The sequence below is a fragment of the Xiphophorus maculatus genome, chromosome 9, assembly GCF_002775205.1.
Source record: "Xiphophorus maculatus strain JP 163 A chromosome 9, X_maculatus-5.0-male, whole genome shotgun sequence".
In the NCBI taxonomy this organism is placed as follows: domain Eukaryota; kingdom Metazoa; phylum Chordata; class Actinopteri; order Cyprinodontiformes; family Poeciliidae; genus Xiphophorus; species Xiphophorus maculatus.
Genome location: NC_036451.1, coordinates 23,117,365 through 23,132,938, shown reverse-complemented (window position 1 = coordinate 23,132,938; position 15,574 = coordinate 23,117,365). Strand labels below are relative to the sequence as shown.

At 43.6% G+C, this 15,574-nt stretch overlaps 1 protein-coding gene across 4 annotated transcripts in view; it reads right to left on the bottom strand.

The window, feature by feature from the left end:
* Positions 1-4: 4 nt before the first annotated feature.
* The window catches only part of lnx1 (ligand of numb-protein X 1), a 49,959-nt gene continuing 34,389 nt past the window's right edge, over positions 5-15,574 (bottom strand). For all 4 annotated transcript variants that reach the window (XM_023339339.1, XM_023339340.1, XM_023339341.1 and 1 more), the window contains 8 exons: positions 14,649-14,804; positions 11,098-11,306; positions 10,064-10,471; positions 8,537-8,671; positions 4,774-4,951; positions 3,034-3,280; positions 1,583-1,741; positions 5-817 (listed from right to left, as the gene is read on the bottom strand). In XM_023339339.1, the coding sequence (XP_023195107.1) occupies positions 682-817; positions 1,583-1,741; positions 3,034-3,280; positions 4,774-4,951; positions 8,537-8,671; positions 10,064-10,471; positions 11,098-11,306; positions 14,649-14,804 (1,628 nt within the window). In that variant the 3' untranslated portion in view covers positions 5-681. The remainder of the gene's footprint in view (positions 818-1,582; positions 1,742-3,033; positions 3,281-4,773; positions 4,952-8,536; positions 8,672-10,063; positions 10,472-11,097; positions 11,307-14,648; positions 14,805-15,574) is intronic.

Sequence of the window (15,574 nt, the reverse complement as noted above, 5' to 3'; positions counted from 1 at the left end):
ATTATTTTTTTTTTCTCATACATTTTCTTTGCCAGGGGTTTTAATAACTTAGCCATAGCTTCTGAGACAACAGAAAAAAAACCCCAAAAGAACCTCACAGACTACTACTTGGCAACGTGTCTTGAAGATGACAACCACTGTCGGCACAAACAGAATAAAGCCTACGTTTAAAGGCCATACGACAAACAAAAGAAACATATTGCAAGTGCTTGGTTCGGTACGTTTGTTTGTTTTGATTTTTCTTTCTTTTTTTTTTTTTTAGACACCCAACATTTTACGTAAAGAAATGTGAGTCCAGCTTGACGCATTATCCTAATATATATCTATTGAAATTGGCAACGAGTCGTGTCTCCTTTTTGTCCTCCCACCCGACTCACTGGACGCTGTTCAGTGTCCTCTAAGCAAAACGAGCGTCCGGACCAGATCTGTTCCAGTTCAGGGTTTCCGGGAGGGAGGGGGCGTAAACCTTCTGGTCACAATCCAGTCGCTTATCTGCACCTCCTGCAAAGTCCTGGCAAAGTCCCCCGGCATCCCCTCTGCGGCGAGGCGTCTGCGGTGCCGTCCTGAGCTTCTCTTCCCACACAGCGAGCTTAGGGTGGTCGGCCGGTCCAAAGCTCTCTGCCTTCCACATTCCTCGGTCAGTGTCGATAAAAGTGGTACCGGATGGCTTGGGAGCGCCGTTTACAGCAGGCTGCCCGGCCAAGACACAATGGTCAGGGTGATTCTGCCCCGGAGCTCCTTCAGGAGACGAACCAGTGCCGTGTGCGTCATCCCCCACGTGCTTTTCCCGTTCACCTCCAGCAGGATGTCCCCGCATCTTCATAAAAACAATTAGAAAAGAGAGAAACCGTAAACCTTTGTTTAATAACCTTTGTTTAATTTACCGTGTCAAATTCGGCGTCAACTAAAAAGTTTTAATAAAGCTGTAGTATCTAAGTTTTCTAAAAGAAATATGTTTTTTATTGTTAAAGTTGTTGCTATGTCGTTACAGAGTGATATGAGATGGAAAATTGAGCTTCTCTGCCTTCTCTCAGTGCAAACTAGAACCAACCAATCAGAGCCAGGAGGCGGGTCTTAGCACTGTCAAACAATGCTTGCGTACGTGACAGTATTGTATGAGAAATATAATCTGTGAAAAAAAAAAATCAAGCTCCTCTGCCTTATTCCAGAGCTATTTTCATAAAAACGCCACTTGGTCTGAAACAACCAATCAGAGCCAGGAGGAGGGTCTTAGTGCTGGCAATCACGTTTGTGTATCCACTGGAGTTAACATGGCCACTGATGACTGCGGACTGATGGTTTTCCTGCAACATTAAGTTCTTTCTCAGCCATCAGCACATTTAGCAGTGCCTACACAAACTTGATTGACAATGCCAAGATCCTCCTCCTGGCTATGATTGGTTGTTTTTGACCAAGATAAGCTTGACTTTTTTTTTTTCACAGATTATTTGCCCACTATTATACTGTCACAACATGGTAACAGTTTTAACAAATATGTAAAAAAACAACAGATTTTGCTAATCAAAATTGAATACCGTAGCTCTAAACGACAGACGTCTGTCAGATAACACTTGCTGAATACCTTATCCTGCCATCGTTGTAGGCCGGCGTCCCCTCGACAATGGAGCGGATGAAAAACGATTGATTGCAGTTGACCTCCTCGTGGCCTCCCACAATGCTGAAGCCCAGGCTGCCCGACGTGCTCCGCCGCAGAACAACGTCTTTGCAGCAGTAGAGATGTCTGCGTGGGCCAAGAAGGAGATTAAGCGCACTAATCTCTTAGATTCACTTTTTAAATTACAAGCAAACTGTACAACCTTCCGGAATATGTATTCGGCGGGAAGAGTAATGAAGCCAAGACTGTCACTTCAGTAGTTCAAGGCTTAACGGAAACACCAAAATGTTTCCACCGCATTGGAACTACAAACTCAAGGACACACGTGTCAAACTTGAGGCCTGGGGGCCTAATCCGGCCCGTCATAGATTATTATGTGGCCCTCCAAACTTCAGACACCAAAATACGTCAATCAATCCCTCCAGTTGTTGTGAAAATACTAGCAAAATCAACGGATCCCCACTTTTTTTTATTGTGCTAATGCACGACTTGATTGCAAGTTTTCCACAAAAAATGGTCATAAACATCGGGTGTAAGTGACTGCTAACCCCCGTCTGTAGGTGGCAATATCTCTTACTTCTACAACACTGCCATCTCGGCCTTACTTGATGTCAAGTTACCTACATGGAGAATAACAAAAAGTCACATTTAAAGTTATACCCGAGTGGAAATATTGCAGAATTCTTTGCAAGTATTTCGAAATCACAAAAACTATCACAAAATCCTAGACGGACTGGTCAACGTGGAAAGACGTTGATCAGTCCGTCTTTCCACGTTATCAGTGGAAAGACGCAAAATGCAATAATTGTTCTTTTTAAGACGAACCGATCGAATGTAGAGATGGCTTTTTATTAATATGTAACCATTTTTTTATTGAATAAGACACATTCTGGCACAACAAACCCTTGAGAACATTCTTGTTCTAGATGTGGCCCAAAATGAAAATGAGTTTGACACCCCTGCTCTAAGGTATTTTTGTTATTATTATTATTGTTATTACTATTTTCATTATTAATGTGGAAAGCCAACATTAACAGTATTACAAAAAGGTGAAGAAGAAGGAAACATTATTCATTGCTTTCAGCTACACCACTGAATCCCCTCTGTTATTCCACATAAGCAGGAAAAGTGGCTATTTGTGTCAGTGCAAGACTGTCTCCATGACTACAACAAAACCTTGCATGTATTATTAAAAACCCTTCAGTTCTCAGAGGTTTTAGTGATTTAGAAGTATCGAATATTTTTTTTAAAATGCCTTAAAAGTATCATGAGCGTTTCTTTCCCACTGTTTCTGTCTAAACGTCAGCGTGCGCCAGCTGGCGAAGGTCAAGAGGACACGTTGGAGCTGCGGAAACCTAAACAAATAAATAAATAAAAAATGTACAGGCGAAGAAAGATATCACAGTAGGGCCGCTCACCTGGGTACCTGCAGCCAGGAGACCCACAGTGGGGAGTAATCGTCGTTGGGCAGCGGGCTCTTGGTGCTGTCTGTGGGCGACGACGAAAGACACGGCGGCAGCGTGAACTCCGGCAGGTCGTCGTCGGGCGGACGCATCTCCAGGACCTTGAGCACGACGGGAGAGGAAGTGTTCTTGAGGTTGGCCACCGCCTCGCCTCGCGTCACCCCCGTCAGATCCATGCCGTTCACATTCAGCAGAATGTCACCTGTGGGTCGGCGGAAGAGGGTTGACAGCACAGTTTATCCTCGGCGTAAGGGTTACTGCCATTTTCTTTTTTTTTGAGAGAGAGAGAGAGAGAGCGAGCGAGACATCAGAGTCTGGGCCTTATCTTCTTTCTGCTTAATATTCATCATTCTTGCATCTGGACCACAAAGACACTGAAACCAAAGGCCAGCTGTGGGCTTTTTAAAAAGCCTGCTAATGATGAAAGTGATGCAAAGATGGACGGTGCGGACCGGCTCGCTAGGAAGCAACACAAAGGACACATTTGCCCTGCGAGAAAATGCAAATGAATGCGCCGTTACAATGCACAAACATCTTTCATGAGCACACAGAGACAGCTGCTGCTGCTGCTGCTGCTCTGTCCCAAATGAACGCGGTAATGTGCACCTTGAACCTCACACAAAGCAACAGACTTGCTGCTAATTTCACGAAGTTCTCATATTACTGTTTATGCAATATTTGTCTCTCTCTTCCCGTAAACAGAGCTTCAGACTGAGGCTGGGGGAGCGTAATAAGTTGGATGGCTGGAATCAGAATTTGTCCTGGAAACCTGCCACTGCCCTGCCTTCTTCTGCAAAACCTTTTTTGATACTCCGCTGATGTCGACATCAAATCAAACGAGAAGCGCAATTATTCAAACACGCCATGATCCCCCGACTACTTCCTGTCGTTTTCTTCATTGTAGTTTGCGTCCGTGGCAACATCCGGTTCCTGATCACGTGACTCGCGTGATGTGAAAAAAGTCCTTCCGCTGCCGTTTTGAGAAATAAACCCTTTTCAAAATGGCTTGAAAAACCACCTCGTTCTAAAACTGTTTATCAAAAAAATGAAATGTTTCTCGAAACTGCCGTGTTTGAAATCTCAAACTGCGCAGTAATGTGGTCAACAGCATCGCAACCACTGTAAACAAAATGGGAGATGTGTTTTAATCCTGGGGACCAACACTACCTAGTCCAAAATTGTGAAGTGGAAAGGAAAATTGGGTTATTAAAAAAATGTTTACATTTCATTTTGAGGAATCAGATTAAACGGATGTTAGATTTTTTATTTGCTAAAATATTTCTCCTTAGTTTTCCTTCTACTCACGATCGTGCGCTAATTTGTCCTCGTCTAGTTTGCAGTTGCAACAAAGCAAACTAAGAGAAGAAAAAAAAAATTAATAATGACAAATATTTTTTTAAAACCTATTTTGCTAAATCTGCCCTACGTTGTAATATGTTTTCAACTCTGCTGCACTAACGTTTTTTTGTGTTTTTTTTTTTTTCAATAATCGACACGAGCGGCCGAGGTTTCTGCCGGACGATCGAGCTTCATATGAAGTCGTCGTCGATCACTTTGTTTGTGCTCTTCACTACAGAAAGGCTCATCCGTGACAGACTGCCCGCAAGGATATTTCACTGATCGAGTGATTCCACACAGTTCAATGGCTGTGACATCATGAAATTTCAAGCACAGATTGGCAGACGGTGATGTTACCTTTGCGGATGGATCCCTCCTGTCCCACCACGCCGTCGGGGTCCACGTTTGTGACGTAGATGGGAAGGTCCCATCCTCGGCTGGACATGCCGCCCGCCACCGTCATGCCCAGGGAGTCGTACGGCTCCTTGGTTAGTGTGACTGTCTTCTCGTAACATGCGGGCTTCTGACAGGAGTCCTGTACAAAAGATAGAAAGGCCAAAATGAAAATAATTGAAGAGTTCACTCATGTTGTTGTTGTTTCATAGAGATTATTTGGGTCAAAATCCCAAGCGTTCCCTGAATCGAGACTCTGGGTGTTTTAACGCCTGATAAGTCCGATACACTCACCTGAGTGAAGTTGCCCCGCCCCCTCTTCCCAACACCACCTTCTTCAAATCAGATAAAAATGGTGTGAAACGTTTGTGTTACGTCTGTGCAGCAAAAATGTTCATTTGTGCCGCTATCATTTTAAAGATATTGAGAAATGTTTCCAGAGGTCATGAAAGGTCAAACCCCCACCACCACCTTCTTCAAATCAGACAAAATCAGAATCAGTCAACTCAACGACGTTTGTGCAGCAAAGATTTTTGTTTGTGCTGCTTTGGCTTTGAAGATATTAATGAAATTTTAATTTTGTAAAAGTGTGTGTGTGTGTGTGTGGGGCAGGGGGCTGGTTGACCTTTGACCTTTAAACTTTCATTAATATCTTCAAAGCCAAAGCAGCACAAACATGGTCGAGTTGATTGACACCAATTTTGTCTGATTTGCAGAAGGTTGGGAGCTGGTTGACCTTTCATGACCTGTGGAAACATTCAAGGATAGCGGCACAAATGAACATTTTTGCTGCAGAAACGTTTGACACCATTTCTGTCCGATTTGAAGAAGACGGGGGGGCCAACTTCAGTCAGGTGTCGCTGTGTGAAACAAAGCAAACCCTTTGAAAAGCCTGTTCCCTACCTCCACTCTGGTGGCGCTGCACCAAGAACCACTGAAGGAAACGACACGAAAACCTCTGAAGGCGACAAGCTTCCTTCTTCGCAAAATGTAAACATTTACATTTAAAACCGCTGAGATTTTAGCGATTGCAGAGTTTTTCTTTTGTCTTTGATAAAAAGACAACGTGGCTGCTTGACTTTACACTTTGGCGTCTTCTTTGGCTGTATTTACGCTTCCTGCTTTATTAGCGGCCTCTAATAAAGCAGGAAGCGTAATATATGTCCACTTACATGCACATGTACACATTCACTTCAGCTGAACCGAGACCTACGTTTGTCAAGTGAACCAAAGTTCCCTTTTTTGGTCTGCATCAGAGTTCAGTTGCGCATTCACACCTCCCCAAGCGAACCGGGTTTTCTACACAAACGAACCAGAATTCAATTAAAACAGACTAAACCGAATTGGTGTGAACGCACCCTGAAATCTTCACGATTCTCAGTTCTATTTCGCTCATTTTTGAAATAATTATTATAAATAAAAATAATACAAAACGTAGCAAAATTGCATGTGGATGGATTAAGCATTTCTTCAGACTGTAGGAACCCGGCGTGCTGTCACTGTGATGTCTTAAGCGTCTCTTCTCCTGCGGCACACGTTCTTTTTGTGATGGAGACAATAAAGCAAAAGCTCACGAGGAGCCAACTAACACCAAGGGCACCTTATTCAAACTGCATGTTCTAATTAAAACTCGGAGGAGCACATTTGCATGATAATAATAACAATAGCGGCTGTTTGCTCAAAGACCGGCGATGATGCCCAAAAGTCAACTGGGTCCCATGTATGGAGCTCCGCGAGACGGGGCCACTCCAATAACGCGCTCTTTGGCGATAGGTAATTGATGAACGACCTCATTAGCATAACCGATGTAGGGCGATAAGCAGCGTAGGCGATTCGAGAGCCTCCTCACTCATGTTTGGGGCGAGTAATGAACAACACATGGGCGCGTTGAGCCTGTGCCGCTATGCTATCGTGGCGCTTTCACCCATTTCCACCGCGCTCGCAGCAGATCTCTCGCAGTCCCGTTTTCGACCCGAGGGCTCAGCTCTGACTCAAGCTGTGCCTAAAGTGCCCGTAATCAGAGGCCTCCCACGCACCGCGCTGAGTGTGAGTCATGTGCTCTGCCCTCCTGAGCGGCAGCTTTTTAATGAAAGGTAATGGTGTCTAGTGAGCTATAAACGTCCTAACAGAGTCCGTGTAGCTTTTTTTTTTTTTTTTTAATGATAGGCTGAGGTAATAAGCTGCTGGTCTTATTGACAAATTTACAGTCGAGGCGCAGGAACTAATTTCAGGGGTGAAGGCGAGGGGGTCGTCCACAGGGGACGCAGTCGTAGTTGTAGGTAATAATGGACCATTACCCCTTTATTATCTGGAAGCTAATGTTTCCTATATTCAGTTCAGCGCACATAAAAACGTACGCTCATTTTTAGAAACACGACAAACTGATTTTGAGAGGCAGAAAGCATCGGTTCACTTAATCACTTGACAGGTTAATCTGTAAGCACCAGCTCCTTTGGTTTCTTGTCTTTCTTTAAACCCAACCACAGCGGAGTGAGATGACGACGGTTGAATTACGTCACCGTTTTGTTGTCTGCACCATATCTCCTGTTGTCCTCTGAGTTCATGGAGACCAAAGCAAAGATTTTACTCCTCTACATTCACCCGTTATGTTCAATTATTCCTGCCAGGAACTTTGTGTTCTCCGTTTTTTTATTCCATGGTTCCAGGTTACACCTGACTGACTGAATGTTTCTCTGTTCAACCGACTCTATTTTGGAATCAGCTATTGACTAAAGTACTGCTACTAATTCTGTTTACTTTCCTTTTTTTCTCTCTCTCCCATAGCAGATACAGTACATGGATGGATTCTGTGTGTAGCTGTGTCTCTTTCCTGGAAAAAGCCATTGCTGCAATTTAGAGAAATGTTTCTGAGTGTTTATTTAAACTGTAAGCTCACATCTCCGTAAGATCTTCTGTATTTAAAAAAAAAATGTCTAATTTCCTCTATTAAAGACACTTTTTAAGAGTTTCTAGGAAAATCTACAGTGTTCTGCGAAAATGACGACTTGATAAAAACTCAGGCAATCAGAGTTCTATTAATGTTCTTAAAAGTGTATATTGTTCTTACATATTTTTCAGATACCACGACCCCTCAGTTTGGCCTATTTTCTATGATGCTCACTAGTTTATACTTTATATTTTGAGCCATTATTTCAAATCCAAACGGTACCGCCTCATCCGGCTCCGAAACGTCTTTTTGCCGTAGTTTAAAGACGTGCACTTAAGAGACAAATGAAAATCATATCCTGCATTTTTCTTGGCAAAATTCTCTGCAGAGGTTAAACTCGTTGTAATTTCTGGCTCAATATTGCCCATTAAAAAAAAATAAAAAAATTCAGCGAGAGCGACAATAATGAAGATAGAAGACCGCGCCGCTGTCGCCTTCGTTCATGTCAAACTACGGGAAGAGAACAGTTAGGAATCTTTAGGTAGCTGTCAGAAAAAAACTACGTATGCTGCAAATCTGTGAGGATAGCAGACGCTCTTTGAATGACATGCTTGACTTTGATGGGAGAAGAACGGCTGCATGGATCATTTGCACCTGAAAGAGAGCGTTTATAAAAGGAACAAAGGTTTTCTCTGTGTATTCAATAGTGCTCATATCTCCTGCACATATATATACATGTCTGGGGGGTTGTGTGCACGTGTGTGTGTGTGTGTGTGTGTGTGTGTGTGTGCTGGTGTGTGTGTGTGTGTGTGTGTGTGTGTGTGTATGTTTGCTTCTCACCAGCAGCGTTTGCTCCATATCCACAGGGGAGTATGGCGGGGGGCCGTCCATGCCCCATGGCCCCTCTGGTAGGATGTCTGGGTTGGGCAGGCAGATCTGACGAGATACCACGAAGTGCACACTGTGCTCGCTCGCCTAAAATGACCGACAAAGAGACGCTTGGGCTTCATGTTTGAATTTCTGTAAGTGGAGATATGCTTTGTAATTTTTGTGTTACATTTCAAAAAGGCTTTTGCCTGTCAGTCAGACAGACTGGGTGGCTGCAGCCGCCTCCCTGCTCTCCAACACGCCGCTGAGCCCTGAATTAACCAGTCCAAACCATTATTGCCCTAATTGGACTAATTCCATTTCTTCCCTGCCAGTTCTTAATCTCTGGCAGAAAGTGGCCGATCCGAGAGGCCATCTTGGCTCCGTGGAGACCCAGAACGAGCCAGTCAGACGGCCCAGAGACCCTGCACAGTCAGCCGTAATCACGCAGTAATTAACCGCCATTAACCAAACACACGCCATCACTGGCTGGCATCAACCGGGAACCAGAGGCGGCCGCACGGCGCCCCCTCCCCCGAAACCCACCCGTCCATCAGGGGAGTCGCCACAATTAAACAGCATTAGCTGCAGGAAGGCAGACACAACAGCGCAGCTCGACACAATTAGCTCGAATCACCGCAACAATCTTTAATACCGCCGGGAGGCGGAGTGTGAACAGGCTGGTTCTGGTCTGTAACAACGTTTAGGTAGAATGTGTGACAACTATAGCTGCAACTATTGATTATTTTAGGAATCGATTGTTCTATTGGTCAAATATTTGACAAATTATTCAGACAATTCATTGGTTAATCACAGGGGAGAAAACGGTACATTCTACAGATTTGTCATGTAGCCACTTAAACCTTATTTTATGCAATATCAGAAAAACAATAAGATTTTAAATAAGAATACAAATATTGCATTGCCTTACATGCAATAAGATAACATTCCTTTAGTTATACACTTGATTATTAACCAATAATAATTGCATAGCAGAAAGTGCTTAATAAGAGTTTTTGTTTTTTCACAGCATTTTAACAGGGTGAAGCTAAAGCTACGTCACTTGAGTTGTTCTGGATAGAACAGATTTACAGACAAAGAAGATTTTTTTTTTTTTTTATCTTAAATGCATGTTAATATATTTTTCCTTCAAATTTGGTTTAATGGCTCCTCTGAGGGTGTTCTTTCAGCAAATGGCCTTCTCTTAAAATTCGATTAATCGATGACTAAACTAGTTGCCAATTATTTCAACAATTGATTAATGACAACTACTTGTTGAATAACGATTAATAGCATCAGATAATCAGATTACTGTTCAATAATAATCTGATAATTTTATCAGATTTTCTGATAATAATCACGATTAATTAATTCAGCAATTAATCACAATTAATCGTGACTAACCTATCATCCAAATTGATCACAATGAATCGTTTCATCCCTACTCATAACTGTGAACTTTCCAAACAGAGCTAATGTTTGGCGCCTATCCTGACTGACCTGGATGAGCAAAGCGGCGTGCTCCGGCGCCCCGTAACGCAGATCGTGCCCGTTGATGGCCAGCACGCGGTCGCCTACGCACAGCTGTCCGTCACGCGCGGCCAGGCCTCCCTCCAGCAGGTGGAAGATATAGACCCCATGCTCCTCCGCTCGCCGCACCAGCTTGATGCCCAGCTGTTCGTCCGGGATGTTCTTGTTCAGCACCACGTGAATGCTGTCGTCTCTCATCGGATGGTGGGGCAGGCCGAGAGACTGGTGGACGCCGGCTCCGTGAGCGTGGCCGTGCGAGTGCGAGCGGTAGCGGTGCCGCTGCTCTCTGAGCACGGTCAGCCGCAGGAGTTGGCACGGCTGCCTCAGGGTCGTCACGGCAAAGTAGTGAGGCACGTTGCTGATGTCAATGCCATTGACCTGAAAGGGGAAACGGAAGGACATCGTTACGGGCTAGCCCGACTCGACTTCTCGGGAGCTGCGCTTACGTTGACCATACAATTTGGCGAATTGGAAAATGTATTTGCTTAATGGTAACATGATCAAAAAACGTATTTTTAAAAATAAATTGCTATATGTCTTTGTGCTTGAGGTGGTTTTTCAAACTTGGTGTGCTTCGCCCAACTACAATGGCAACACTTTTGATGCAACACGGCAGTTTGTAAACAGCAGCAATGTGCTTATAAGGCCTCTTGGCTTCACCTGAGGTTGAAAATCGTAAAATCGCGAGCAAAAATTTACACAAAAAAAATTTACGCTAGCCACTCCCAACCGTCCGTTGTTTGCCAATCCAACGCCTAAAACCAACAACGTCTTCTCTGATGGTTGATGTTGCGCTCTATTTCTCATGTGAGTGTTTACATCCATGATTTTTAATGACTTATCATGTGAACAAGGTTATTCACGTGTGACTTTAGTCAGATTCCTTATTTAATGGAAACACAGCGTTTGCCACATTGTATTTTTATTTTTTTACATTAGTGGAATATCGAAAAGGTTTGGCGCACATTTTTAATGGAAACTCAGCTTTTGTGTCATTCTCATACCTTCAGGATCATGTCCCCGGGCAGCAGGCGACCGTCCCGAGCAATGACCCCTTCCCTGTAGATATCCTGGATGAGGATGCGAACCAGAGGGGTCTCGTTGCCGCCAACGATGCTGATGGCCAGTGGGTCCGAGGGATCCTGTCGTGTGATCTTAATACTGGTAAGCTCACCGTCAGGGATCAGGTGATGGAGCTGGGGAAGAGCCAGCACTGACGGAGAGAGTACACGGAACAGAAAACGTCTCATTTTAATTTGGGAAAACAGAGGGATCAAACAGAGGGAGCAATGGAGGAAAAAGGGGGATCGTGAACGGATAGAGGAAAGCATCACGGGAGAAAGAGTAGCAGGCCACGGTGGAGAGGTTTGGCCGTGGAACCAGCTGTCTCCACTCCCTCAGGCCACTACAGCAAACTTGTACAAGCCGAGAGAATTTTTCCATGGCTAATTGTCCCGTGCGATGTTTGTTTCATTAGTCACATTCAGTCCATCTGTATGAAAACAGGGAAAACCCTTCGCTTCAAATATCCAGCGGATAATTACTTGGGTGGAGATGAATAAGTTTTAACGAGCAAAAAACTTGACAAAATTACAAAAGTAGCCAAAGTTTACAATTCAGAAATGGTGTTTTCTTTTGTGGTCAAATAAAAAAGCGGTGCGGCTGTTATTGTGAACTGAAAGGAGGAGGACGCATCGTGGCGTGCTTTCGTATTCAGTGTTTGCTCCTCGTCGGTGCAGCGTTTGCTAAAAGAACAGCAGAGAATGTTCTGGAACTTTCTACCAGGTCTGAACATCCGGCCTGAGAGGCCATCTTGGTTCCTGAAATCTTCGCCAATCCTGTTTTGTGTTCAAGTCCGGGCCTTGGCTGAGTTGTTCTAAGAAACGACTACATCACTTTATGTTGGTTCACGCTGAGCTAAATTGGGACCATAAAAACTTGAAACTTTTTCAACATTTTCTTTTTCAGTTTCAGAATATTTTTTCTGTTTCAAATCTTTTTTTTTTTTTGCAGTTAAAATTTTTTTTTTCTTTCGAACAAACTTTATGGCCCCAATTTAACTCCAGAGGTTTATAACCTACAATCCCTATGAAGTAAATTCAAGTTTGTGGTTGTAACATGGCAAAATGTGAAAACATCCAATAATTTCTAACAAGAGAATCTTCTACTGCAACCATGCTAATGCCCAACTCCAACACACATTGTTGGAAAGTCAGCATATATCTGGAAGATGTACTTGTCTCCTCCCTCTGGCTCCTTCTTTCTCCTACGTCCTAACCTTGAGTCTTTGTGGTCGCTCTTCTGGCCAGAGGCTTCGCCCAGTCACTAACAGAGGAGACCTGTTCCTCATCTTATTTGAAAAATGTCTCTCTCCTCGTGTTCCTCACTGGACCGTCTTCCCGTCTCCAGTGGAGTAGCCTTGGCGGTTCGTTCCGCTCGGCGCTGCACTTTCTCCTTTCCAGAGTCAATATTTTGTCTTTATCGCAGCAGATTGCTCCAGGAGTGCAGAGCACTCTCACTGGGACCCTGGAGCTCTTATGTAACCTCTTCCTTTCTCACCAGCGCACACCATTTCGAGTTTCTCGCTCCATCTCATTATTTCTACAGCTTGCACGGGGACATTTTAGTGCAATTATTTACATAGTTTATATCCTTTTTTTTTTCTTTTTCTTTTTGTTACAAAATCTGGATCCATCTTCCACCAGATCTTTCTCTACTTCACTCTTGCGCCTACTCGTCTCTCTCCTGGAGCACACGATGAATATTTAACCTGTCCTCTCAGCCTCCTCTGCGATGGCCTTTGAGAATCATCTACTCCCGAGTCATTTGTCATTCATCATTCTTGCGTAATGCCATCTTCCTTCTCCGCGTCCCGCCGCGCCGCACCTCTAACTCTACATAATGCTCCATTACGGTTGACTGTATTTCTTCCACTTTGTCATAAAAATGCCTGAGCTGTGGCTATTGCATTGCATATTGTTTTCTTTACTGCCTGAAGGGTAGTAAGCGTGGCCACGTGTCATAAGCGTGGCCTGCCTTGGTTCGCTACTCTTACAAGGATGAGTCCAGAGGTGTACAGGTGTGTATGACGGGATGCAGGGTCACCATCTGCGTTGCCATTGATTTTCAATTGGAAATTGGAATTACGAAAATAAATTTGCTTAATGGAAACGGGACAATTCTTTAAAAAAAAAATCACGTTTTTCAAATGTTTCGAAGTTTCTGCACTAATATAAGGTGGTTATTCGACTCTATTAAAATTATTATATTTTGCAAAATTGCATTAGGAATACTTTTTTTTGCATCATGCAAGTCACGTGATCAATAACCGGATGTTACTATCTGAAATAACCTCTTGCATTACTTTTCTTTATCGTTGCGCCTCTTTTTAGTTTTATTTTTTCTGAATTTGCTTCATTATATTTCTAATGTTAAAATGGATAACGATATAAAAATATTAATTTATGGCACAGTGGGTCGCGGGATAAGCGCGACCCACGTTTGGAGGCCTTGAATCCTCAACGCGGCCGTCGCGGGTTCGATTCCCGGACCCTGAGATATTTGCCGCATGTCTTCAGCCTCTCCTTTCCTGTCAGACTACTTTCGTATAAGGGACACTAGAGCCCACAAAAAAGACCCTCTGGAGGGGAGGGGAAAAAAACTTATTTATCCGTATGACCACTTTTACACACATGCTCCATTACTTTATTCAAAAGCTAAGATCTAAATTGAACACATTTTAAACTGCAAGTTTTCTAAGTTAGACGTTTTGATATTTTGTTACCAGAGAAAAACAAAAGCTGCTTTTTTTAAAATCTGTTTTACTCATCATCGAATCTTCAGAACATTGCCTTTCAGCTCGCCATTATTTCCCCTCATTTCCTCCCATATTTTGGTGGCGATGCATTATTTATAATGTATATTTTGTTTTTAGTGTAGTCTATATTCTATTTGTATCGCCAATAAAAAAAAAAAAAAAGAAGAAAAAGCTACTGTCAGAAAAGACGTGGAAGAACGACAGGAAGTGGTAGGAGTGCTTTTCCTAACGACTCGTCGCGTGGACAAACTTATTCACCTGTGATTTTAATTGCCTTTCTTATTTAATGGAAACGCGACACGGCGTTCCCACGACATTAGCGGAGTACCGGCAGAGTTTTGCCTGCGTTTGTGACGGAAACGCAGCTGGCGAGGATGAAGAGGCGGATGATGGAAAAGAACAGCAGAAGGTGGAGAGGCCCGTCATCTCCAGTGACCTCAGCTGTACCATCGCTATGCAAAATGCCCCAGGCTGCCACTCTCTGCTCTGATCCCTCTGTGGTGATGCACCAGAGGCCTTACGCAATGTGTGGCTGAATTATTCAAGAAACATATGCTTCTGCTGTTGCACCCAAGGCCCAAAGCCATGTCACCATTCGTCACACAGCTGATTAAACATGGCAAATATAAACATTTGGAGCCACATGCGCTTCCTGCTCCCTCTGGAACTCTCTCCAGTGGGCCCCTTAGGAATCACACAGATCGATTTGAAAATTAAAACAAAGTTTCTGCTCCGTACCTTCTGGCGGCACGCTGGAATTCCTGGCATTGTCCCGCTCCTCGGAGGTCTCGTTGCTGACGGCAGTGCCGCTCTTGGTCCTCCGCAGAACGCTGAACGCCCGGTTCAGTCTCCTGAAGGAGCGGCTCCTCACTGAGGAGCGGTCAAAGTTTCTGACTGCAAAAAAAAAGAAGAAAAAAGGGGGCAGGGGTGGAGTAGAGAGGGTCTTTATAAAGGACTTCACTTGCAAACATGCCCGGACATGTCTGACTGTGGCTCCAATCAGACTTCTCTACCAGAGAGACCTGTGTGAGCGTGTTCCAACAGGTTCTGCAGAGGAGCTGAAATACTGGTCTGAAGCAGGACAGGAAAGTACGCATGTCTTTTAGAGCTACCCGAGCAGCGATTGTAAGACTTCACAGAGAAATAAACTGCAGAAATGCCTAGTTTCACTGGCATTTAAAGTGAAACTAGGAAAGTAAGGCTGCAAGCCTCATCAATCTCTGTATTTTCTAAAGTGAGATTTGAAGATCTGACCCTTTCAAAACTTTCTACAAACGGACATAAATGCTTGAGTTTGTGTTTGGTTAGCTGTGTAATGTTTCTCAATACTGCAGGCTGCAATGGGATGTGGACGTCTACAGGTGCGTTTCAGTTAGTTAGAAAATGATTTACATGTTCATTTACTTAACTTCAGTTCCAAAAGCGAAACTCAAGTTAGATAGATTGATTACACACAGAGTGATTTTGAACTTTGAGGATTATGGCTCATAGCTAACAAAGAGCCAAAATGTAGTTTCTCAGAAAGCGCAAATACTACATAATATATTTGATCACAAATGCAACAACTGGTAAGTTGTTGATGATTATGGTTTAATTTATGCAAGACCCTAATTTTCTAAAAAAAACAAAAAAAAAAAAACAGATTTTTATCGCTTTAATCATAT